The sequence below is a fragment of the Hippoglossus hippoglossus genome, chromosome 8 (genome assembly GCF_009819705.1).
Source record: "Hippoglossus hippoglossus isolate fHipHip1 chromosome 8, fHipHip1.pri, whole genome shotgun sequence".
NCBI classification, from domain to species: domain Eukaryota; kingdom Metazoa; phylum Chordata; class Actinopteri; order Pleuronectiformes; family Pleuronectidae; genus Hippoglossus; species Hippoglossus hippoglossus.
Window position 1 is genome coordinate 13,581,393 of NC_047158.1, and position 26,014 is coordinate 13,607,406.

The following is a 26,014-nucleotide window of genomic DNA, read 5'->3' on the forward strand; positions in this document are numbered from 1 at the left end:
AATTGGGAGATTTTAAATTAGAGAAAATTAGCCCTGATTCTTTATTAATTAATCAGCTCATAGTTGACATAACAGGTGAAAACACGCAACAAGGTTAATTTGAAATGTTTTCCCCACCTTGCAGCTATAGCTTCTGGACTGAATCATCTGAAAAGGATGAGGGACTACAAGAGATTATAAAGCCTACATCAGTATAACATGCATTTTCAGGATAAACAAAAGAAAAATATTCAGGATATTCATACATATACATGCAGACAAAAGAAATGAAACACAAATAAAGAAATAATGGTGTTATTGCACCATTGAGTGTAAATCTTTTACAGGTCACCTGGCTGATGTGGTATAGAGCTCATCAACTTTAAAGCTGCGTGCACTCGTGTTAGTCACAAGGTTGGAAACAAAGGTCACCTGGTGTCGGCTCAGTCTGTCACAAACATTCAGGATGCTGAAAACACCAGACGTGCTCCTTCTCCTCTGTCTTGTCGGGGCCGCGGACGCCCTGTACAAGCAGTGGATCCCCAACACCAACTACGAGAACAAGACCAACTGGGACAAAGGAGCTGTTCCGTGTGGCAGTGACATAGTTCAGTTCTCAGCCCAAAGGAAAGTGTCTGTGTTTTTGGAGACCGCGCATGCTGTGCAGGAGCTGAGGCTGCCAGTTGACGGAGAGTTCATCCTGTATGAAGGAGCTGGATTTTATGTTGTGTCCGGACCAGATCCAGACTGCGGACAAGGTGTCACTGCCCAGTTCAACGATTCAGACTCCCTGCAGTGGTTTGACCCAGCCCTGTGGCAGGCAGCTGCAACACAGGATGAACTGCAGCGTCGACAATTCCTGTTCTCGGTCCACGAGGAGAGCGTCCCCTGCCAGTACGATGATGTCGTTTTCGAAGCCCTCTCCTCCTTCAGAGTGGACACCAGCTCCAGTCAGTCCAACATCCCGGTGAAATCTGTATCTGTGCTGGGGGAGATGTTTGACAGCAGATCTGAGTTTTCACAGTATCTCAGCTCACGCTCTGGTCAGCTGCAGTTTCATGGATCCTCGGCAGTCACTGTCGGGAATCCAGGCTGCGGGGATCCTTCTGGCTGCGAGTGTGGGAACTCTGTGAACCGTCAGCGGATCTGTAGCAGTGTGACATGCGCGTCCCCGAACTGCAAGAAGCCTCTCTTCCCTGTCGGACACTGCTGTGAGGTATGCGGTGCCATCATCACGATCCATTATGCCGCCAGTTTCGACCTACAGAGTTACAGGCAAAGGATCCATCAGCTCTTTCTTGCATGGCCACAGTATGAAACCATCCAGCTGGGCATGTCTAAAGTCTTCAAGTCCCAGCGTTTGATGGGGATCGTCCCTTTCGGCAGCGCACCTGAGATCCAGGTGGTTATTACGGACGGAGAGACGGGGGCACAGTCAGAGGCCCTGGCCTGGGAGATCTTGGAGGATGCCCGTTCCCATGGCCCTAAGCTCGGAGTCGCTGCGACCGAACTTCAAGCCTCCTCTGGTAACAACCAGTCTGGAGGCAACACAGGGATGGTGGTTGGAGTTGTATTCGGAGTCTTGATCATGATTTCGCTCATTATCACTGTGGTCGCCCTGATTCACAAGGGCGTCGTTCAAATGCCATCAATGCCGTCGGTGCCTTCTCTGAGGAGCTTCAGGAGAAAGAATGACACAGGCGACCTTGGGGGGTCTCTTGACCATGGATTCAACAACCCAATGTTTGACGACCTCAACATGATCCCTGACCTTCCCGGTCTGCACGGGAATGAAATCAACTCAATTTCCATCACTCAGACAGGTGGTGTGTACTTTGTGAATCCAGTTTATGACGAGAATGAAACTGACTTTAATGCCTGAAGCCGACTGCAATGTACTTTAGGTATGTTAATGATTTCCAAAGTACTTTTGCATTAACTTGAAGGTTTTACACACCCTCCATGGACATTGCATTCTCCCACGGCTTTATGATATAATAATTCAGCAATGTAAATAAACATACACAAATACTGACAGTAATTGAAGCTTTTATTAACTGAATGAACTTGTAACACAAATGAAATCATTGTTGGAAGGAAAATTGTGTATTTGTTTCGTCGAGCAGTAAAAAAAAACCCCATAAAGCTGCAATAAATTCCTAACCTATCTATATTGCTGCACAGGGTTCTTGTGGTCATGATGCAGAAATACCACTAGATGGCACTAAATTTAACTGTCAGTGATATATATGAGGAAAATGTACCTTGTTATGTAAAATCAATAAACATTTATGGCACTATTTTTCCTGTACACACCCACTGTGATGGCACCTGCTAATTCTTGTAAAACATGGGTCATTCTGCATTAACCAGGCAAACTACATTGTCTTTCTTTGACAGCCAGACGATCACATACAAAGGCTCAATGAAATCCGCCCGGTACCTGTGGAGCAGCTCCATAGGACCACTCGCATCATAGAAAGACACAGAGCTTTTGTGGAAGTCCACATACAGGCCGATTCGTTTGACCTCAGTAACCTCCAGAGACGTCTCCAGACCAGCGTGCCAGGCAAAGAAACCTCGGCTGTTCCTCCCCAAGCACCAGGAAAAGTCGTTCCCGGTGATGCAACAGGTGCCGTGCTCCCCCTTACGATCGATGCTCTTGTATGTGACCCCCACGTGAGAACCCTCCCCGCTCAGCTCTACCTCAATGTAGTGCCTGCCCGAGTAAACGCTCTGCGAGGTCAGCGCCTGCCGCCAATACTCAAAGCGATCGTGGTGGTCCGGGTAGCTGTGCTGCCAGGGGCTGGTGTTGGTGAGCTTTCTGTTGTCCTCCGTTACTCGCAGGAAGTGGTGGGTGGTGTCGGGGTCAAAGGTCAAACCGATTGTGTCTGCAATACAAGGGACATGTGAGTTGTGACTGGTAGCTGATGAGCCAAATTGACAGGTTTGAGTCAACATGATATATTAGTGCATTTACATTTCAAAAAGTCGTCTCGGGTCTCTGGATCAGACAGGGATGGAGTTTGAGATTCCGGCTTCGGGGATTTAGTACCTGGATTATAAAGAATGAATAAATACAAAATGAATCAATTCAATTATGACAAATATAGCAAAACAGATTCTACACTCATGTCAACAGCTTTGTAAGGCTGTACCATATACTGTATAAGTGTATATGAAGATGGAAGATGCATCTCCACATTCTCTCGGTATCCAGAAATTAAGCCAAATATTCCAGATACGAATGGAAATGCCTTTAGTTTTGAAGGTTGTTGATGATGGTGCCTCGGGAAAAATCAAGGGTTCATCAAAGTTATTACAGTACATCCTGAGGGGAACATGAATGTATTCCTCATTTCATGGCAAAGTACCCTGCACTGATGATAGAAGAAACGTCAGAAATCACTTAAGTCATCATGATTCATCATCTGGGGACAACGAATGTCCATAAATGTCCCGGAAACTCATCAAGTAGTAAAGTGGTGGTTCAACTAACAGAAACATTTTCCAGCATGGCTAAAAAGACCACGAGCAGCCGGATGATATAAGGTAACATGCACAGTATAATATACACTCACCCCCTTTACAAAACATGCTCAGTTGGTCCCTGTAGGAAGAGAGAATCACATCACACAGCTCCTGCGTAGGATCCATCAGGACTTGGACATAGGAGGTGAGATGGTCCATGCGGTTGATGTGCACACTGGGCAGACCCACATCTGAAGCTCCTTTCCTCCACTCGGAGTATTCCTAGAACAAGGGCAGCGCGTGTCAGGAATTGTGATGTGGAACTAAGCTGTGCATCCAGAACTGTTTGCTGTTAAATAAACTGAAATCCCTGTCTGCGTTTACACTGTCAACACTGGGAGAAGACTCTGCGCTGCGCTAATCCCAGATCATATGATCACATTTGACCAAAATGGGTACACACCTACTCGGCCATACATTCCCTCTATTTGGAGACACCAAATCAAATATTTAACATATTTTTCTACCTGCAGGAAGTCGACATCAGACTTGATCCTGGACATTTTGTTCATTTGAGCCAAAGTCTTCATCAGTTCCGTTCTCCTCTGCTCCAGATGTGCCTGGATGCCATCCGCCTGCCTGAGTGCTCTTCTCTGCTCCTCCTCCAGCACCTCCATCACCACTCTTCTGGCCTCCTTCACAGCCGCCTGCACGCTGGCAAACTGCTGTTCAACGAATTCACAAACCTCCTGCACCGAGGCCTGAAGGTGGTGGGGGGGAAACAGTTGTGGAACATGATAAAGAGAAAAGAATAACATCACTCGAACCAGGCCATTATGGTGAAATATGTAATATACCTTTATTAGGTCATTGTTGCTCTGCAGCTTTTCAATGGTTTTCCCAGCTGCTGAGGTGTTCTGGTTGATCTCTTCTTGTTTCTTCTGCAGCTGAGTCTGCAAACAATCATCACAAACAGATGCTGCATCAAGTTCTCAAATAGGATTATAAAGTAACCAGTGCAAGACCATTACTGACATATTCAGATTGAATGATAAAATGGACATGGCTTATAACTATTAATGCAATTTTTAGAAAATCAAATAGGACTAAAGCCCAAATCTTATATTTCAATATTAAATGCTCTGATTTGTGTGTGTGTGTGTGTGTGTGTGTGTGTGTGTGTGAGACCTCAATCTGTGTGCGTGCCTCCCCAACAGGTGCAATCGTGTGCCCTTCGTGCGCTTGTCTCTCACAGTCCAGACACACACAGCAGCCGTCCACCAGGCAGAAGCGTTCCAGAGGAAGATGGTGAACCTCACAAATCCGACAGTCGATGTCGTGCAGGGGATCCACCAGACGGTGGTTTTGAAACTTGGTGTTCTCCAGATGTGGTCTGAGGTGGGCCTCGCAGTAAGAAACCAGACAGGTCAGGCAGGATTTTATGGCCTTGCTGGGGCTGTCCATGCAGGAGTCGCACGGCACATCCTGAGTCTCACACATCTGGACGGGTGGCTCCTCCGTTTCCTCCTTTATGTTGGCATTGTGTTGAATATCGTTCGAATTCTCCTCTTTGTTGCAGCTGAGCGTTGCCATGAGTGTTTCTCCAGTCCACTTAATCTTGATATGGCTGACACACGACCTGCACCGTGCTTCTTGCTGCTTTGTTCTTGCCTTTTCTTAGTTCTGAAGACCCTCAGTGTACATGTGGAAACAATTGAAAACCACACCTACGGTATTTTGCACGGAGACGGAATTTTCCACACAACTATGTCTCTCTGCCCTGTATGCAGCCCCTAAGCTTACGATAAACAGCACATTGCGATGATGCAGAGGAAATGACGAGTTCATCATGCAGCCGGGGAGGGGAATGAACATCCTCTCATTTACTTTTATCTTCACATTCTCTGCTGAAGGTTTTTTTAAACAATCGAAAAGACTGCCCCTGGATTCTGATTCCGACTGGATATAAGGAAATCTGCATTATTTATGGTTATGGTGTCTTAAATGTGTCTTTCATTGGGGAGTTTAATAGTGTTTTCTTTTGATAACAATGTTATGGAACTTACAGACAAAACCGCTTATCTACAGTGCAACTTCCTGACTTCGTGCTGTGCAGCAATGACGCTGTGTTTTGTGTATGTGAACGGAAGGATTACCACTTTGGCATGTAGATGCCAAAACAAGTATTTTTTCGCTCTTTGTGTCTTTCTCACACACACACACACACACACACACACACACACACACACACACACACACACACACACACACACACACACACACACACACTTCTTGGCAGAAGTGTAAAATGATTGCTTAGCAAACAGACAGAATGTTCAGTGACCTGTAATAATGACATAACAGTGTGTTGTTTTTTTTGTATTTAAAAAAATTGATTATGTGTTAGGCAATAGTTCAACAAACATATTATGTTTAAGAATCATCCAAATTCGAGCTGTAAAATAAATAATGTGTAATATGAGTATACTTTTCATTTGTAAATTTATCCTGTAAACTTGTCTATAGTGTTTATGGCCTTACTTAATACATGTGTGGAGGTGAGGGGGCTGGGAGAGCACCCTCACCTGCTAGAGAGGATCAATCAGCGCAGGTGAGAGCTGTTAGCTGATTGGTCCTCGTGCTTAAAAGGCAGCGTCTGCACTGCCTCAGGACGAACCCAGAGACTCAGACACTGGAGAGACGCAGACACTGGAGAGACGCCCGGACTGAGCTGCAAAGCCAGTCTACTTTAAGTTGTAGTTTGAATTTATGTTTATGGATTAAATAAAGAATGTTAAAGAGGAACACTTCCGTCTCTGGCCGTGTGTGGGAGAGCCCCGTGGCAAGGTCCATTGCCACACATACGTGCAGTACAGAAAGAAAATTATACGGATTGATCAGTCAAGTAATTTACCGAATGAAACCTATCTGTATCTAAAACTAAATAACATTTTTTTTTAAATCTATAATATGCAAGTGCAGGTGTAAATTATTTCGACAAACTAAGAAAACAGTGGGAAGATAAATGGTCAAGGCAGACATGAGTGACATACAAAGGTTTATAATCCTCCTACAGTGTATGAAGTGAACATGCAAAAAAAACATTATAAATAATCATTTCTATTATAAAATAATCTCAATATGCTGTTTTTACAGGCTTTTACAAAATCACAACAGTAATCTCAATGAACAGTTGGCCTGCAGAGACAAAAATGCATCGGCAAGGAAACAGCATGTGAAAATGAAAATGCTGCTGAAAATGTCATGGTGAAGGTTATTAATAAAGTTACAATGAAGTCGATGTCGAATGTTGTTGTTTTTTATGACAAAAATACACTTTTAAGCAAATGCACAGGCACAAGCAATGCAGGCACATGAGGTGGTAGGATTTACCCCACAGGGGTAAACACATTCAGGGGACACAGACCCCACAATCAACTCTTTGTTGACGATGCCGCATGGCATACAACGACACCGCACGGCACTACACTCTATAATCGTCTTTCAGTTTGTTAAACCATGCAGCACAGAGGCCTCCAACCAATCGACTTACAGAGATACTTTCAGTGATCCTCCCGAGGCCGACGCTGTACAAAGAATCCCGTTAAGAATTTATCTCACTCGTGTCTTCTTGCTTGACGCATTCATCTTGACAGTATCCTTTCTGCTTTGTTGCCACTGGGTTAAAACGGGAGGTAAATCATTAAGTCCTCCCCGTGACATTCACTCCACAATGGTCCACTGACCTTTAAGGCTGGATAAGCACACAGCTGGAGAATCCATGTTTGTAACCGAAGAGGATTTCTTTACACAACACATTTTCTCAGTGGCTAAACGGCAAACGGTCCAAAGTGGTCCATTAATATTTGGACGGTTATTTCTTTTTTATTTATTGTCTCAAATCCAGGACAAATGAATTTAAAACTTATCCCTGCAAGGTTACGATCCTGATATATTAACTTAAAAGAGTGGTTGAGAATGTTCACACCCATACAGTAAAGAGTCATTCTTCTTACATGCTGTCCTATATGTTGTCCTCCAGATTTAATATAATGCATCATGACTACAGGAGTAAATCAGAAGGCTGTCTGGAAGTTAGCCATTTTACCTAAATCCAAATTAAACACATGCTCATAATAAAAACCAGAACAAAGGCACCAAAATAAGCAAGAAGTCAGCTGACTCTAGTGAAGCCTAGAGTGTGACTCTTCTGCTCGAAGCCAACCAAGCCCGAGAGAAAAATGGGCCGAGCCTGACCCCAAACCCAACAGGCATTAGGTTTTTTGTGTCCGAACCCGACCCAATATTTTCCCCGATTACAGGCATGTGTAGAATAACGATGCAGATAGCCCAGCCATGAGGTGGTGCATGAAGAAATGTCGGTTTGCAAAAGCAAGGTGCGGCTCCTTGCATCTAAACAAACGCAGATTCTTCTTCCATAGAAAGGTCCACAAGTCCCATACTCTTCATCTGAGGTGGGTTGAATGTTGGCACTCCCTCACGTATTTAGTTTCATATTAAATCCAGTGTGCTGGAGCACAGAGACACCTAGAAAAACAATATGTTGTTGTTCCTTACCACACTGTGCAAATGAAAATGTCAGACGTCACAGCTCTGTATCCTCGATGCAGTCCGGCTCCTCTATGGTCTCCAGCCGTCTCTTACAGGCATCTAAGATCTTTTTCCTCGGACCTAAGGGGATGTGGATACTCTTGAGGTCGCGGTCAGAGCACAGCAGCAGTGCTTCAAGATCAATCTTCTCCCTCTTGAAGATGGAGTTAAACTCGCCCATGCTCTGTGCAGCCAGGAAGACTTCCAGAGGACTCGTCTCAGGCTCATCATCGTCGTCCAGCCCTAACTCCACTTCATCCCAGGGCAGCTCCTCAACGTTCCTCTCCTGTAGGCTGCGTGCGCTGCCGATGCTGTCTTCATCTAGACTCGGGTATGGCTGCAGCCGACTGCGTAATCGCACATTGCTGCCCGACTGGTCCGTACTGGCCTCATCCCGACCACTAAGGTCAAACAGCCCCCCACTCACATAGTTCCTCCTAAAGACCATGGTGCCCAGACCGGGCCGGTTGAACAGGGAATCATGTCCCGAGTCGGTGCTGATCTCAGAATAGTCCACATCGGGCCTGTGGAGATCCGGCTCGCTCATGGCACGTGAAATGGCATCGTCATTGTCTCTGGGGAACATGTCACGAACATTGCGGCGGCCGTGGTCCTTTGAGTTTACATACGTCCCCTGTTTGACAAACATGACATCGTTGCCCAGCTGAAGTCCAGAGAGGGAGCGCACACTCTTTCGTCCTTCCTCATAGATTTTAAAGGTCCCGTCTCCTTGTTTCCTCTTATCCAGCTTCTTCTGGATCTTTGTCTTCCCTCGATTTGTGGCATGGAGAGTAGCCTGACAGCACAGGAACACAACAGTGAATATTCTTAAAGCCAGTGAATTACTTACATCATCACAATCCTATTTTAAAAGCTTTGAGAGTAAATCACACTTTGTCTCATAGGTATTAGTTTCATGCTATGTATGCTAGGAAATTAGTAGCCATGTTAGCGGCAAAGTGCTAATATCCTTATACCTTATTGGTTGGTTGGTCAGTTGACCATTTTCACCCAGAAGGAAATGTCTTGACAACTATTGGATGGATTGCCTTAATTTCTTTAGAGATATTCAAGGTCGTTAGATGATGAATTGTAATATCTTTGGGAATTCCTTCAGTTTTCTTAAAGTTTTTGTTTCGTTCCAATAAGCTACATTGAATTAAGATTGTGAACACAGTAAAAACTAAACCTGTGTGAACATTGTGATCATGGCAGCATTTAACACTCATGTTAAATTACGCAATAAAGACGAGGGAAAGATGAGAAACTGAACTATGTGAACATGCAGGTGTTTTAGGTATGGACGAGGTAAATCTAAAATCTATCAGTGTAGATATAGTCTAATAAATCTCCTGACCTGTGAATATGGCACACTGACGGTAGCAGCATTGAAGTTGTGCAGCTTGTGGCTAATAGAGCTGCTGTTGTAACTGGAAAAACTCATGACGTCAGACGCAGACGCCTCAGAGGTCTCCCTGTGGAACTTTCGCTCCATGCGTTTCTGGTGTTTCTTCTGCATCTTCATGCACTCTTTGATCCGCCGCTCGGCATCACGAAACGCCCGATCCTTCAGCTTGCCGACCAGCTTGGGGTTGAGGCCCGTCTGTTTGGCCGCGATGGAATCCAGGTAGCGGACGCAATCCATGTGATTCTTCGTGGCGGCCATGTCCAACGGCGTGTGGTAGTCGTTGTCCAGGCACCATATGTTGGCACCGAAAGACACCAGGAAGAAAAGGCAGTTGTGGTGACCGTTGGCAGCTGCCAGGTGGAGCGGCGTGTTCCCCCACATGTCACACTTGTCGGGGTTTCCTCTGTGGGCCATGAGAAACACATTAGCAACAAACTCATCTCATATTTACAAAAAAAATATCTTCCTTCTGTTTAAACTGTGAGGAACATTATGTATAAAGTGATCCCCCTTGGCCTGCAGTTTAGATGATTCACTCATAAGTAAAGATGTGATTTTTGAATATGTTTTCAACACTGAGCTGCCATCTGTGGGGTATTGGGGCCTAATTTAAAATGTTATCGCCTAAAAAACACATTTCACACCTTTTTCAGAAAACAACCATAGGTCTTCTGCAGGAAACTCCCTTTTTTAAAGACTTGGCAGATAGGATGCTTTTACTGTGTTAAAGAAATCCTACACAATGAATCAACGGTTATGCAGGGCCACTCCTGCAATCCTTGGCTGACGGGCCACGACCTCAGGGTTACCTCTACGTGTGCTGCACTGTTGCTGCCGGCCTGTAATATGACCACAGGCTTGCCAGCACCAATGCTACACAACCTGTATCCAGTTTCAGGGGGAGGCCGACTAGGTTCACTCACTCAAAGAGCACCACTGTGCACAGCTCGTGATGTCATGGTGAACTCCTCATGTCAAAACATAAAGTGTAACTGCTGGTTGGACGATATGAAAAACAGATGTGTATGGTGTTTTGTTATTTTCCTTTCCCATCATACGCTTGACTCTTTTTTTTTTGCATATTGAAAAAATCTTGTTAAAGATAAAATATACGGAAAGCATCTTACTGACAATCACTGACATTGAAAGGTCAACACCATTTCTTTTCAGATTGTTTGTGGCATCTGGAACTAAATATTAGATATACAATTTTAACATATCCTTCATGTCTTTGTGTTTATTTACAGCTTAGAGACATCTGGTTGGCGCCACAGCTCCTGCGTTTACATGTTTACTGAACTGTCTTGTGTCTTCCCTCCGTCCTCCGACGTTGCCACGTACAGACTGCTGAATATTTGATACGATGGACGTCAGGCTACTGTCGAAGTGCAGATTTATTATTGATGCATATCGTTGCAAGCTTTTCACGCAGGGAACGTGTGACAGCTCTGCCGGACCCAACCTAGGCAGCGATTGGCAAAGCACCACTCTGATTTCAGCTCCCTGCTCTTTCTTTCCCTGGACAGGAAGGGGTTTAAACGATAAAGCAACAGGACAGAGGAGTGGCTGTTATCAGTGTGCATGATCAGCACAGGAAGTGACAATAAAACAAAGCCTGTGACACCGCTAACCCTGCAGGGAATATACATGAAGGGACATATAATCCATGCTATAAATTGACGAGAAAAGATAAACAGCAATTAGCAGCGTTCAATTTTTATGTTGAGATGAAATATTTATCTCCCTCTGCTCTCAGATTAAACAATACGCTTGTCATCATTAGGGGCCATCGAACACGATAGCTTTATGTGCAATAATTTATGTGTGTCCTTGTAAAATGTTGACCTCAGCTGTGATAGGTCTGCTCAGCTATTATGGGCTGTTTGCATCTTCACCTTCTTTTTGACAGCTTGATGTTATACTGCAGGGCGCCCCGGTACAATATATATGCCAAATATAGAACACCAGGGCTTCGTTCCCATGAATATTACACAGCAGCATTTAACTTATCTCCAACATATCCCCAGGTCTCACGAGTCTGGTGCCTATGTGAAACATTATGGCCGCTATTAATGTTTCATTTTACTACCTCGTGTCATTCAGGAGAGTGTGTTTTTCTGCCATCTGTGTCCTTGGAAGCTGAATGCCTCCAGTGCCTTGTTTACACTCAATCCGTGGGAAACGGTGAATTGACAATTATCACCCACGGTAAAGCTGCTGGTGATGTTTTTCTGCCTTTTTTCCCCCGAAGTTCTGATATTTTGCGTTCAATGAACTAAACGCTGGCGAATGATGTCGCTTCACTTTTACAGTTAAGTCTCTCACACACTTGACTCAATTAAGCTGACTCATAATGGGCCCCTTTTTCTGGCTGGTAGGCAAACCAGGTCAGCCAGAAAACACGAGGAGTGGGCCGTTGTGTGCCTCCTTGTCCCAACTGTCCATATTTGCATATTCTGTTGATGAAAGGACTGCATGCTTTCATTCATTCAGTAGCTGATTCAATCTCCCCATCAAACAGCATGAAGTCATTCAATAGCCTATTTTTAAGGGGGGAAAAGGCAATGTAACAACTAAACCGGCTGAATGGTAAAAATCTGCCACGGACATTTCAGTGTCGGTGTTTATGTTTGCTGATATTCAAACTTTTATTTTACAATATGTACAATTATGTTTACAATTTATGTTAAAAGAAATTTGTTTATTTTCTTGATTTGAGGTCTATATATTTGGCTGTTTTTGTAAGTTCTTAATTTGTAGTTATTCGTAATACAGTTTCTGGTGAAAACTCTAAAATATAAAGTCACAAGGGTTTGACAATGACAAATGAATCATTGCCGATCTTTTTTTATGTATATTGGCCGATATGTCCTCACTGGAAATCTTTTTACTATTATTGGTGTCGGATTGGCCCTCAAAAAGTCTCCTGTGAACACGTTGTATTTCATAATGAAACACACACAACAAGTGAAACACAAGTGAAATGTATTAGTGCCATAATGCACCATTGGAATAACTGTGTTCACTGTTTATTTGGTAAACTATACTGAAACACTGATTGCTATTTGAGATTTACCTCATGTTTAATATATTTTAAATCCTGTTTTATAAGCCAACATAGATGTTAATGCTGACTGCAGAGCATCAGCTGCACAGACCAGTCGACCTTGAACAGTGTCATCATGTTTAATGGTATGGAATTGTTCAATGCTTCTAAAATCAATAGTCCAACGAAGCTGTGATAATAACAAATCCTTTATCCCGATGCATTGGTATTAATCAAAGTCTATATATGACCCCCAGAAGGTGTTCGTAAGGGTTACACAACCATCCGCCTATTGGAAAACCTCAATTATAATCTTATAAAACACTAATCTGTCCTAAATATTTACCTATGAATTTAGGACACAATACTTTATGTAAGATTTAGAATATATTGTAATGTTAAAGCAAATAAATCCCTGTTTGTGGTTATATGACTGCTATTATTGTGTGAGGGTTTTCTTCGCTCTTTTATTTCATGTTCAAATATTATGTTGGCCCAGCATGGGCTTCCAGACCTGCCCAAATAGTGTTATGACACAGGTACAAAACAAGTCTTTGTGCACATATCAGGGTCTGAGAAGAAACCCTCACTGTAAGTGGTGTGTTGTCAGTGCATAGATGAATTTTCTAATTGTTTAACCACAAACATATCTTACAATATATTTAATATTTATATATTTTTTAAGTAGGGTACTCAAAAAAAGCTCTATATTTTCCTTATTCTGCATAATCCACAAACACCACTGAGGATCATCAGTATTAACATGAACAAGTGGCATAATTGAACGGTTTTTGAAGACTCACTGCAGATGGACTGAAGTGAGCGAGGTGGCGTCAGTCTAACAAGGTTTTACGCACACCACACTCACATTAGTCATAAAACTTTCTACCCACCCCCTCGCCACGATGAGCCGCAGGGCCTCCAGGTTGCCGTGGAAGGCAGCCCACAGCGTCGGTGTCATGCCATCCTCATCCGGCGCGTTGAGATCCTTCCGCGTCGCCTCCTTCAGCAGGTCCAGGTATCCGTCCCGGGCCGCCTTGTGGTACCTGTCATTCATGGCGCACAGTTTGTCCGCCCTGCTCGACTCCTTTCCGCTTCATCAACACCATCGTCGTCGTCGTCGTCATGCGGGCAAGTGGTGGGAACAGACCGGCTGGAGTTCCCCCTTTCGCCCGCACCGGTTCTCCTCCAGAGTCGGTGGCTGCTGGACGGTGCAGGAGCGACAGGCAGAGCGCGTCGCCGGTATCCAGGGACGCAGCGGTGCGCAGAGCGTGCAACAGCGCTCCCGGTGGTCAAAGTGGTCCAGAACAGGGACTTCTCTGGTCCCTAGAGTAAAAACCCCACAAAATACACATATCGGTGGGGAAGCGGTGTTAAAAGGGCGCTCACAACGGAGTGTGGACAAACTGGGACATGACTTTATCTGTTAATGTTCTTCTGCATGTGCCCAAAAAATACATCATCATTTAAATGTATGTGGATGAAACTGTATTTTGGGTGTTCAAAAGATATACTCATTTTGTTGGATATGAAATTTGTAAATTTATGTACACGCTCATCTTTGGGAGATCTGGTGGGATATTTCCAGTTTTATTAAATGTTATAAAATCTAAAAACATTCCCTTCATGGTTTCAAACTCATTCAGGAGTGAAGGTGGAACCCCCCCCCCCCCCCCCCCCCAAAGTTGTGAAATGATGAGCACTGACATTCGAGACCGTAGCATTGTGCAACTGGGATTAAGAAAAACAGAGCCACGCTTGTGTCATTGGTTTTTCCAAGTCCTGTTTCAATAAACCATTGTTCTCATTTAGATTTATGTTTCTGGGTGAGATTTACAATGAAACATGACCGCGGACGAAAAGGATTTCATGATGCAACAAAAACAAGTACCTCCGCTTTGAGCCCCACCCTGATGAAAAGGATATACATTTCCTCAGGTAATGACCTATGCAAATCTGAAGCAGTATCTCAAAGACTGAGGTCCTCCAACCCAATTGAAACTTACATAACAATAGGCACAGATAGTGGCCGGGCTTTTCATGCACCACACCTCAGGCATTTTGCTGTGAGGCACATCTCTTCATTGAGCTGAAAGTATTCCCTTCAAGCACTAAATCCAAATGATTCAACTATTAATGCCTGCTATGCCTATAAGAGAATTCAGATCACGTTTCTGTAACACATGCACCTGCAGGTAGACACAACAAACACAACAGGATTTATATTTATTTTGTGCGTGCTACTAAAAGTGACTGACATTATTAACTCTATTTGTCCAAAATCAAAAGAAGTGCTGTTAATCTGGAAAAAAACCGGTTTCTTGTATTTTGGAATTTGTGAGAAAAGGGTTTTCCTAGAAACATCTTTTGAACTTCAAATGGTTATTTTGTGCATAACACGCTGTGTTTGGTAATAATATGGTGTTTTTCATAACAGATTTATTTAGATTTATGACTATCTCTACAGTAAAGCAGAGTTTTGGGAGGCATATAAAAGCTCTGGTAATTCAGACTGCCTCCCAGGATCACACTACATCAGGTAGGCTTACAGGTATCCTGAAACCTTTTCTTTATCTTTAGAAGGTCACTGCTTTGTTGAACTGCTCAATTTCAGAAAAAGCAATTTTCCGTTGTTATACAGCTGTTTCAATTGTCCTGATATTATTCCTGATTTTAGCAGATATGGAGAGGTAACTTTAAAATGGAAATGGTACAGTTAATCCCTATAGACATGGGATTCTTATTCGGAACAGCCCTATTGACATGCATTGCTTGCCAAAATACGAGCCACAAAGGGAGGAAATTAAATCCCATATGTTGATTTGAAACTGCTCTTTTGTGTAGCACTGACAGGGTGACCATTATGCAGATATTTTGTCCATGGAAAGTTTCACTTGGGCGGGATCTTTCTTTAAAGGAAGCCAGCTAGTGGGTGTACTTGTTTAACCTGTAATGGATTGCATGCAGCCAGATGCAAACAAGATAAATCACTCATTTGGGAATTGATCTGGGGAGAGGAAACATGTGTTTGAACACCGGCCACCCCTGCAACTGTTTGACTGATGGCAATCCCTGTGAACCATGCAGGATGACGGCCAAAGACCGGGAGACGGAGGAGGCCCACCTGTCCAACAACATCAACGTAGAGAGTCAAGCAGGGAGCACATGCGAACCCGATCTGAACATCCCTTCCAGTGTTGTCGGGAGGGAGAAGGGCCAAAACTGGGGATGGATGTTGTCTGGGATCATCTGCCTCAATGTTTTGATCCTGGGTTGCGCCTTGGCCAGTGGCAGTGCTCACAACGATGTGAACATCAAAACGACAGACCTGCAGATGTACCTGATCGTCCTTCTTCTCCTCACCTCCCTTTGGATGATTTATTACACCATCTTCACGTCCAGGAAAGAAAACGCTGTCGTTTACCAGGATGCCCATGCTGGACCGGTGTGGCTCAGGGGTAAATAATGTTCCACTTGCACTAGAATTACGAGTTGTTTCTTTTAACAAAGTGATTTTGAAGGATTACAAATGTCCCCTGTTCTTCTTTCCTTCAGGGGGACTTGTGCTGTTTGGTCTGCTCAGTATTATCATGGATATTTTTAAGATAGCCAGCTATGTGGGCTACCTCCACTGTGACTCAGCTGTTAAGGTTGCATTCCCTGTGGTGCAACTGGTTTTCATACTTGTGCAGGTAAAACATGGCTAAATGTTACACGGCTCACTTTGTAGATGTACAAATTTACGGTTGTAAAATATGAAGCTAATTGTAAAATCAATTTGCAGACGTACTTCTTGTGGATCCACGCAAAGGACTGTGTGCAGCTCCAGAGTAATATAACACGGTATGTGATAAATTCCTTTCTCTTTGTCTTTGGAAATATGCAGGCATTTTTAAGGGGCTGATATTCATCAATTTGGTGCTTTAAATTTGCTCTACTGAGTTCTATTCTAGTTTTATTACTTTCTTTAAACGATGGACATTCAGAAAGCCTGAATGTATCCATTTGCTGAAGCTGAAAAACTTAAATTAAATCATTAATCAACTATCAGGATTGCTGGCAATTATTTTTGTTTTAGCTCAAAATTGCTACACACCAGCTTTGGTTCAAACAAAATCAGAGTATCGTTCTAATCTGACATTATGGGACATAATGGCCCAGAAAACCTGATCATGTTTTTTGCTGCCGTTATTTGATCGTTGTTTCCTCTCGTGTGTCTCCTCTTTTTTTCTAGCTGTGGGCTGATGCTCACCCTCTCCACAAATCTGGTCGTGTGGATGACAGCGGTCACCGAGGAGTCACTTCACCAAACAACGGTTCCTGATTATCCAGAGAACATCACAAAGCTCTCTAAGCGAAGCGAGTACATTGTTAAAGGTAATCGATTTAAGAGAGATTAAATATATCAATAATGAAAAATACAACTACATAATCTTCCTCTCTCCCTGTGCTCCATTTTGTCTTACAGCAAGTTACGGAGACAGTGAGTGCAAGTGCAGCCACACGTCATGTAGCATCTTCAAGGAGGCCTATTACTACCTGTACCCCTTCAATATCGAGTACAGTCTCTTTGCCTCGGCCATGGCCTACGTGATGTGGAAAAATGTAAGTCGAGTAGCTGACGAACACGGACACCACAAAATCAAATTCAGCCTGAAGGATATATTCCTCGGCCCCGTGACAGGAGTTCTCTTAGTTGTGGCAGGTCTGGCAACCTTCATCACATATGAGATGGAAATGCAAAAGGAAAGCAGTGATGACGATGATAATGAGAAGGCCGTGATGATGCACTTCATCACGAATATCGTCATCGTGAGCTTGATGTCCATTTCGACTGTGATTGGCTGCGCGATCCACAAGGTCGACCACAGGGAGCATGTTTCTGAGAAAAACCCCACGCGCAGCTTAGATGTGGGGCTGCTGGTGGGAGCCTCACTGGGACAGTTCATCATCAGCTATTACACCATCGTAGCCATGGTCGCAACTGAGGCCAAAGGCTACTTGAACAGGCTCAACCTGGCTTGGGCTATCCTGATGGTGATCCAGCTCGGCCTGCAGAACTTTTTCATAATCGAGGGGCTGCATCGGGAGCCCTTCCACGAAGTGCAAACAGTCACTGTGGTTTTAAATCCATATGTGCTACAGCCAGGCAAAGAGCTGAGCAGCCTTGAAGAATCAGACATGGAAAAAAAGCCAAACCCTGCATCCACAGAGCACGGCCTGCACGGCCTGCACGGCCTGCACGGCCTGCATGGCCTGCACGGCCTGCACGGCCACGTGGCTGAGCACAGACCCAAACTGTTATGGAAGAGACGGGTGCTGAAGGAGGTCTGTGTGTTTCTGCTGCTGGGAAACGTCATAGTAAGTACCACTCACCCTCGCTGCCTCAGGATCACTGTTTCAGAATTCACCAAATACTCAACCTGCTCTGTCGTTCCTTTCTCTCACAGCTGTGGATCATGCCGGCGTTCGGTGCTCGTCCCCAGTTCGACCACGACACCGAAACTGAATTCTACAACTTCAACATGTGGGCTGCTGTGGTCAATGTTGGACTTCCTTTTGGGATCTTTTACCGCATGCATTCAGTCGCCAGTCTGTTTGAGGTTTTTATGACCTCGTAACACTGCAGGAGGAGCAAAGATGTCAGGCCAACTGTTTTGAAATTTTAAAACTGTTTTGTACAAATTGTAGATGTACTTTGTTCTGATGATGCTCTGTTATTTCTCTATAATGACGTAATGAGTTCTCTCTGTCTGTTAAGTACTCACTCACTTTGAAGTTGCTCATTAAGTTATAGCCTGTATATTTGACAATGAAAATGTATTCGGAATACTATTATCACAAAAATATTGAAGTTAACCTTGTGCAATTTAATGCTTCATGCTGTATGTTCACAAAATAAAGGCAAGCAATAAAATAAGCTGAAGGAAAGGGAATGATTTATTGCCATATATATTATTATCATTATTATTATTATTATTATTATTATTAGTAGTAATAATAGTAGTATTAGTATTATTATTATCATGCTGCTTAATAAAAGGAAATTTAGATTGCTGGTATCTAGTCTAGCCCACTTTAAAGACAGGTTTTTATTTGAGCTGAACACAATTGATCATGATGTGTTGGCTCGTCTGTAGATAATTAATCTGTAACTATTTTTGATTGACAAAGAATTGGTCACGTCTCATACTCCAGCCTGCACATTTAGTTTTTCTTACATTAAAGTAAAACGAATATCTTTTTTGGACTGTTGGACATATTTCAGGAGACTTAATAGGCACGTTGGATGATTTTCCAGTTGTATGAACCAAATATTATTGAATCTATCAAGAAATCACGCAGCAGATTGATATAAAGCTCATGACAGAATGAACTAATACAAACAGCCAATTAATCAAACGCTGTAAATGAACATTTGACCAAAGTCTCTGAAACAACCAACACGACTAAAGTACAAGTGGCCAACTCATTTATATTTAAACAATAATCCAAAAGTTGGTAGCAAAGGCTTACCTTTGAGTCAGGCATGTTTCAAGCCACACTCACCTGGGGTCCTTAGCACACGGGTTTGTTTATAACCACGTCACCAGGAAGTACATCCTGAACTGTCCCAATTCAAAATGCAGAGACAGGTAATCGGACAATAAATTAGATTTAGTGACACTTAATCGTAACATTTTTTGTTTGAATATGGTGCTGACATGCTTGGTTAATATCGCAGACTCAAACATTCACGACTTTGTCGGATGTAAAATACGAACTTAGCTGAAAGAACAAGTGGCGAGCTCGGTTTGTTAGCGGTAGCGTCAACATGCTAATGTTTGTAAATCCCCAGGACTCCCAGGAGGCGCCTCTGTTCGGGGAGGATTACGACCACAACAGTCCACGGAAATCAAGAATCAAGTGAGACGTTGTAGTAAACTGTGTTTTTGGGCAAATGTTTCACTTCAAACTCTCCAGACTCAAGCGACAACCTGTGTGTTGCAGACATCCTCTGGCTTCTTTCTTCCACCTCTTCTTCCGAACAAGTGCCATTTTGATCTACTTGCTGTGTGACGTCATCAGCAGTCGTTTCATCGTCTCGATGGTCGCCATCATCCTCCTGCTGTCATGTGACTTCTGGACTGTGAAGGTGAGCATCCCAGGTTGGGGTTTTCCACCGTGGATATCATTATATTCTATAAACTGAGCTCATCTGCCAGTGATTTCTTTTGATTCGTTGATAAATAGTTACGTTTTAGTTTGTGTGTCCCATTCCCATTATGAATCCACACAGTCCAAAGTTAGGCACTAACATTGCTTCCCCTTAACATGCCTGATTTTTTTTTTTCATCAAGATCCATGAATTATTCTCTCAGAATTTGACAATCAAAAAAACCCTCTTGGATCCGCCCCCTGATCCGGAGCTGCTCCAAATTTGATTGGTTCCTTCATCTCCCATACCGCTTCTTTTCACTTTGTCCAGTTTACTAACGTATAATCAAACAAGCGAACACATAACAGACAAAAAACGTAACTTATTCGGTGGAGGTAACTATAGCTGTGACAAAATTAAAGACAAAAATTACATATTCACGATATATAAAGCTACTATGACAGAATATGTATATTTCACGTTCAATATTCTGTATTTTTGTTTGAAAAATGCCAAAAAAGATTAGTTGATTATCTTCCAATGAACTTTATGTTTGATTTTTTTCATCAATTAACTAATAATATTAGTTAATTAGTAAAAAAAATGTCCACTGTTTCTGCTTTTCTTTTTTTAGTGAATCGTTGTACAAGTTTGTAATGAATATGATGTTTATGACAGTAACAAGTATTTTTCCAGAACGTATCTGGCAGGTTGCTGGTCGGCCTTCGGTGGTGGAATCAGGTGGATAAAGATGGAGGCAGCCACTGGGTGTTTGAGTCGAGGAAGGTAAGCAGAAGAGTGGGCTGGTGTTTGCACAGAAGATAATGATGGCAAGATATGGTGTTTGTAGTCTGGTGTGGTGGATCTATCACCATATAATATAACTACATGGCCTTAATAGACAATTAAAGGTCGTGTAACATAAAACAATTGCACTGTCCTCCATGTTTCCTTTTGTTAGCCGACACACGGTGTGAACACAACATCCAGTGCTGATTCACGGATCTTCTGGCTCGGACTTATCGTGTTCCCCATCCTTTGGTTCATCCTGGTGTTCAGCGCCATCTTCTCCTTTAAGATTAAATGGCTGGTCAGTTCAGAATCTCTGTCTGTTAATTTCTCTCAGTTTAAATAGCTGCACAGACATTTTTTGTTTATGTCTCATTCCTGTTTGTGATTTTTATTTTTTTCCCCCCACAGGTTGTTGTGATAATGGCCATGGTTTTACAGTGGGCCAACTTGTACGGTTACGTCAGATGCAAGGTGGGCGGAAAGTCCAGCCTGAGAAGCATGGCCAAGAAATACATTGGTGTCCAGATTTTAAAACAGGTATGTCAATTTAATTCTAGGCTTATTCTTGCACATTTTATCCAACTAATTGTCACATTAATCTTTTTTTTTTCCACCAAAGGCAATGAAGAAAGGCGAGGGACAATAATTTGAGGAGGACGTCGCAACCAATCTGCAGAAGAAGACTGGATGAACACATTGTATTTACTTGATTCCAGTTTAAAAGGTGGCTGGTCCTTTCTGATGGTAAAGGGATTTTGTATGTGTCGTTTCCTCTGAATTAATTGTTTGAAAACTTCAGGAATAATTCCCCAAGGTTTTCTGTAAGTTCCACATTAACATGAAAGAGGGTGATGTTAAAATGTGCGATTCTGGATTAAGACAGTGCACAGAAATCAGGGCACTTTTGTTCTAAATATTTAAGCGTCAAATGAGTTTGACTTGAAGTTTTGTCTCTGTTTGACAGCGCAGCCTGTCGGGCAGCATCTATGAGTGTGAAAGGGATATTTTGGGAACACAGATAATTTTGTATGTGGCTGCTAATCAAACATAGGATGTGGATATTAATACTGATGTAGGTTTTTTCTTTTTTAAATCAATCTGTATTATAACTGACATTGCCGGGTACTGTAGGGAGAAGTGTTTTGAATTGGTTTTCGGTTTTGTACAAAAACTGTTGGTTTACTCAGGGCTTCTGTGTAAATGAGACAATGAAGTTTTTCACATTTTTGAAATGTGAGACTTATTAATGGCTCGTTTTAATTGAAGTGTATTTGAGCATCACTTAATAAGATGAAGTAGTTGTCTGCTGGTGTCGGAGATTAAGCATCAATTCAATAATATAATCACATCTGTGTGCATCAGATAAATATGCTTGATACAAATATTAGTTTTTGTTATTTACTTTTTTAATTGTCATAATATGTCATGAAGCATTTTTGTTTTTATGTTGGACTTAAAGTTTTGGATTCAACTTGAGCTGATAAAGCAGGTGGAGGTAAATGCTGTAAAGAATTCAACCACTAGGTGGCAACAAAGCATCACTTTATTTGTATTAGCCCTGTATTTCTTGAAGTTTATTTTTTTTCAGTAGAAGAAAAATCAACAAAGGGTGAGATTTATTTCTCATTTTCAGAAACATGCCAAAACACATCAAACATGAAAATGTACAAATCAGCACCACAACAAATGTGTGCTGGGATTTGCATCTGTCTTTGCATTTAAATTCTTTCGTTTTATTTGATCTTGCAAAAGTATATTAAAGTGGAGGATGGTCCAATATTAGTACCAGAAATCAAAATGGTTCACTGTACATGTGAACTTTACCATCACACAAGTCATGGAAATGAAGTAGACACTGCCTAAAACTAAATAGAACCAGAAAAAGGTCTGGTCCAGCATGTTGGCAAGCTCTATGTTTCTCTCACTCTCCTCTCCCTTGGCTTCCCATGCTTGCAGGAAGTTTACCACCATCCTGAGCATCTTATTGGACTCCTCCGAGCCACTCAGCTGAACCACACTGATGTCGGCTTTGGCCTCTGGAAGGATTGAAGTGGCATTAGGAAAGATGGAATGTGTAACACACAGTTGCACACATTTTCTCTAGCAAACAGCAAGAGTAAAAACACTACACACATTGTAGCACAAACTTAACATATAATTGTTTCTTCCTCACCGTCATCCTCTTCGTCGTCCTTGTTTCCTGTGTTTTTGGGGCCTGACCGCTTTGGACAGCAGCAGAAAATGAAGCCGCCATCTTTGGCCACCCGAGTCAGAACCAGGGACACCAGCATGCTCAGCACCAAAAGCACCAGGCAAACACAGAAGTGGGTTCCTGCAGCACAGACAAATGGTTAGAGAGTCGTGCATTTTGTCGTGTATCGTGAGTGTGTCTGCATTCAAGTGCGAGGGGACTGACGGATGATGGGGCTGCACTCGCTGTCTCCGGGGAGCTTGTCGTTGAGGATGCCGAGGAACAGGGTGAAGCTGAGCACCAGAGTGACCTTGAATGAGTTGCGTTCGCCGCCTCCCAGTGGCAGGGCGAAGCTGACCACATCAGCCAGGAGGATCAGGATCGTGGGCAGCAGTAATGTGATGAAGGGGTTGGTGTATTTGATGCTCAGTGACACCTGAGGGGGGTGGAAGACACAATGTCATGGCTGCAGTGAGATCATAAAGAAAGAATGTTTTTTACCTCCGCCAAGGACGTTCAGTTTTCATCCCTGTCCATTCGTTTTTTGGTCGGATTCTTGCGAAATAGGACGTGTTTGCACATTTTCATTGATTTAGATTGATTCATGGATCTTCTATCAGACTGTAGCGGAGGTGTATTTGAAAACTGCTGATCGATTTATGGATTAACCGACTAATCTTTTCTAAAGCTGTATGATGTCACAGCATTCTCTAAATTAAACACCTTTTACTTTAAGTACCACTGTTGCAGGAATCGTGTTAATCACTACCGGAAACAATTATGCTTGGCCGTTCCTCATCTTGATGAACGTACCATGATGTAATTGCGGTCGTCTCTCTTTTTCTGATAGTCCACCCTGTCGGTTTTCCAGTCTCCGTGGGTGCTATCAACGCTCCTCAGATGGCCCAGTTCCAGCTCTGTGCCACATCCTGAACGACACAAAGTCTTTGTTAGCATGGTTTACCCAGGTAGGAAATACAATGGCATAGTCATATAAGGTTGGATGAATTGAAATAAATTAATAATGAAACTGATGCAAGAAGGCGCCGGTGCCACACGCTTTTCCCTTAGAGAAATCCTACATCTGCACACGTTTCAAACTAAAAGACACGCTATCATCTTCTAAAGATTAAATAGAATGTGTAAAGAGCAGAAGAGTCTTTACGAATTCACACATATTAAACACATGTTCCACATCCTCCGGATCTTTGATAAAACATCGTATTAGACTTTGTTTATGTGACGAGCTTACCGTCGACGGACCAGGCTTGGATAGCGACAGGACACTCATCAGCAGCAAAGGGGTAGTTGAACAGATTGACCTCACAGTTCACCTCAGCGTTGATGATCACAGTGTGCTTCACGGTGCCGTTGCTGTACGCCAGCAGATCACGGGAGCTGTGCTCCATAGTTGTTAATATTCTATACAGACGCAAGGAGAGGACAGGAACGCGTCAGATGAACTCATCCACAAATTGAACATGGTTATAAAAGGACTCACCCATTTGTCACATGGAGCTCTGGGGTCCAGATTGTATCTACCGGCAGGATCACTTCTTCATAATTGTAAATCGACGTGTCCCACGCCAACTCACGATCTCTCCATACCTGTGGTTCAAACATCTAAATGAATGGGACTGAACATGAGAAATTGTATTTTTTTATTCTCTTGAAAGTATCTTGGAGCTTACGACAGTTGCTTGCAGACGGCTGATTAGACGGAGATTCTTTGTGTCCTGGTAAAAGAAAGACAGTAAATGAAGTTAGGAAACGGTATAACAGATTTCCTGTAGGTAAAGATATATTCCCTGCACATTCAGCGGGTTTAGATTAACATAGCATCGATAATTAAGATATTTTGCATGCTAAAGCACATCCTCATGATTTATTCTAATAATCAAAATAATCAAGCTTGTAGTTCTGTGAGATCTTAAAGGGGACACAAGAGGAAATTCTCAGTTAGCTCCAAATGTACAACACAATACTTACAACTGACAGAGTTTGGTACTCCATTAAGGGGACACGTATCACATGGGTGCAGTTTTCATACTGTGGCTGAGAGGAAATATTTTTATTTATCAACATTTCAGCCAGACATCGGCGACTTGTGCAGCGGGATTTAGCATCTCCACTTCCTGAAATTGGAAAAGAAAAGTTTGGAATACAGTCAGGTATATTACATTTTATCAAAAAAAGCTTTGTTTTATGTAAGTTAGACTTACCAGCTGTTAGTAAAACCAGCAAGAAGGTCGCCCTCGTCAGAGTCTGGGTAAGAAATATTAATGTTTCTAAAAACATCACTGCAGGAATCAGACTTTCTGACAGCTAACTGCAGAATAACTGATTGCTGTGTGTTAGGATGTCACCATCCCTGTCTTCTCTTCCTTCAGCCTCACATCACACTTAAATAGGCCCGTCCGTGACAATCAAGCACATATTCACAACACAGAGGCACCGGACAATGCGAAGGACTCACAATAGTGTGTAAGAATACCCTTGCGTAATTAATTACACTGAGTGTTCGGCGTTTCCCTCAGTGATCCTGTGTAAACAGTCAGAACAAAAGTGGAATTGCTCTCACTGTGTGTTTACCTGGCCGCAGACACAGGTAGCTCCAGCTGCTTTTTGTTATCCAGGCATGGCTGTGGGGCTGAAGAGTGAGAGAAAGCGGCCAATAATGGAGACATGTGTTGACCTGAAAGAGCTGGGACTCCCAGTGCTGGGCGCAGGACAAAGACTTGAGGCTGGCGGGTGGTAGTGTGGTCGAGGGAAGGCCTTCTCACAGAAAGGCCATTAAAACGCATTGTGTTGACAGCTGTCTGGATTATGAATGCAGCTGTTTTTTTCACATGTTTTTTCTGCCATTTGCACAAACAATTTCGCATGCCATGTCACGTAATACCAAGAAGAATCTACCCACAACCTCAACTACACCTCCACAATATGAAGTCCATATATTCTGTGGGTGGTGTGTGTCATGTACTATGATAGAGAAATGTAATCTACCCACTTCTCTTACGAACGCCTGTCTGTCTGTATGCGGAACCCACATCTCGAGAACCATTCATCTAATCGGCCTCACACTTGGCATGTGTATTCTTAAAGGGGGATCTCACTGCAGCCATTAACATATCGTGCTGACGCAGACAATCACGACTATCGCAGGTGTCATGGCAGCAACATTTATAGCATCACTTCCTCTTTAGCAATTTGTCTACATAGTAAAAGCACAATGTTGTTTAGTTGCTTTATATAACGAGCTAAATTACAAAGCTTTTATTTTGAAGCCGACAGTAATAAATCATTCAAACTTATATATATGCCACGAAATAATAAAGCCAATTCAGTTTCATTTGATGAAAAACATTGACTATTAAA

General features: G+C 42.8%; 6 protein-coding genes across 10 annotated transcripts; 3 read left to right on the forward strand and 3 right to left on the reverse strand.

Moving 5' to 3' along the window:
* Window positions 1-314: 314 nt before the first annotated feature.
* amn (amnion associated transmembrane protein) lies at window positions 315-2,016 on the forward strand. The gene has a single exon (XM_034592286.1). The coding sequence runs from the start codon at window positions 446-448 to the stop codon at window positions 1,859-1,861; it is 1,416 nt and encodes a 471-aa protein (XP_034448177.1). The 5' UTR covers window positions 315-445; the 3' UTR covers window positions 1,862-2,016.
* Window positions 2,017-5,674, reverse strand: LOC117765788 (tripartite motif-containing protein 16-like). Of its 2 annotated transcripts, XM_034592284.1 has the most exons (6): window positions 4,639-5,043; window positions 4,308-4,403; window positions 3,978-4,211; window positions 3,561-3,732; window positions 2,960-3,034; window positions 2,335-2,870 (listed from the first exon to the last, which is right to left on the reverse strand). In XM_034592284.1, the coding sequence occupies exons 1-6, from the start codon at window positions 5,041-5,043 to the stop codon at window positions 2,335-2,337; spliced, it is 1,518 nt and encodes a 505-aa protein (XP_034448175.1). The 2 variants fall into 2 exon arrangements, with proteins under 2 accessions (XP_034448174.1, XP_034448175.1); XM_034592283.1 differs by having other exon boundaries at window positions 2,017-2,870; window positions 3,978-4,403; window positions 4,639-5,674.
* A 2,062-nt stretch (window positions 5,675-7,736) lies between these two features.
* Window positions 7,737-13,599, reverse strand: ush1ga (Usher syndrome 1Ga (autosomal recessive)). The gene is made up of 3 exons (XM_034592285.1): window positions 13,409-13,599; window positions 9,419-9,872; window positions 7,737-8,857 (listed from the first exon to the last, which is right to left on the reverse strand). The coding sequence occupies exons 1-3, from the start codon at window positions 13,570-13,572 to the stop codon at window positions 8,057-8,059; spliced, it is 1,419 nt and encodes a 472-aa protein (XP_034448176.1). The 5' UTR covers window positions 13,573-13,599; the 3' UTR covers window positions 7,737-8,056.
* Window positions 13,600-13,769: 170 nt separating this feature from the next.
* On the forward strand, window positions 13,770-18,926 carry LOC117765786 (proton channel OTOP2-like). Of its 4 annotated transcripts, none has more exons than XM_034592280.1 (8): window positions 13,770-15,054; window positions 15,603-15,973; window positions 16,071-16,207; window positions 16,300-16,358; window positions 16,750-16,892; window positions 16,984-17,728; window positions 17,783-17,876; window positions 17,966-18,926. In XM_034592280.1, the coding sequence occupies exons 2-8, from the start codon at window positions 15,604-15,606 to the stop codon at window positions 18,134-18,136; spliced, it is 1,719 nt and encodes a 572-aa protein (XP_034448171.1). In that variant the 5' UTR covers window positions 13,770-15,054; window position 15,603; the 3' UTR covers window positions 18,137-18,926. The 4 variants fall into 4 exon arrangements, with proteins under 4 accessions (XP_034448171.1, XP_034448172.1, XP_034448170.1 ...); XM_034592281.1 differs by having other exon boundaries at window positions 15,038-15,066; XM_034592279.1 differs by lacking the exon at window positions 13,770-15,054 and having other exon boundaries at window positions 15,358-15,973.
* Window positions 18,927-19,063: 137 nt separating this feature from the next.
* On the forward strand, window positions 19,064-21,863 carry LOC117765791 (Golgi apparatus membrane protein TVP23 homolog B-like). The gene is made up of 7 exons (XM_034592288.1): window positions 19,064-19,150; window positions 19,354-19,421; window positions 19,506-19,650; window positions 20,350-20,439; window positions 20,615-20,743; window positions 20,854-20,982; window positions 21,065-21,863. Exons 1-7 carry the CDS (start codon window positions 19,139-19,141, stop codon window positions 21,089-21,091), a joined length of 600 nt encoding a protein of 199 aa, XP_034448179.1. The 5' UTR covers window positions 19,064-19,138; the 3' UTR covers window positions 21,092-21,863.
* A 209-nt stretch (window positions 21,864-22,072) lies between these two features.
* Window positions 22,073-25,066, reverse strand: LOC117765793 (5-hydroxytryptamine receptor 3A-like). Its single transcript, XM_034592290.1, has 9 exons — window positions 24,859-25,066; window positions 24,626-24,777; window positions 24,328-24,372; window positions 24,138-24,244; window positions 23,889-24,058; window positions 23,450-23,565; window positions 22,862-23,072; window positions 22,619-22,777; window positions 22,073-22,481 (listed from the first exon to the last, which is right to left on the reverse strand). The coding sequence occupies exons 1-9, from the start codon at window positions 24,932-24,934 to the stop codon at window positions 22,225-22,227; spliced, it is 1,293 nt and encodes a 430-aa protein (XP_034448181.1). The 5' UTR covers window positions 24,935-25,066; the 3' UTR covers window positions 22,073-22,224.
* Window positions 25,067-26,014: the final 948 nt, after the last annotated feature.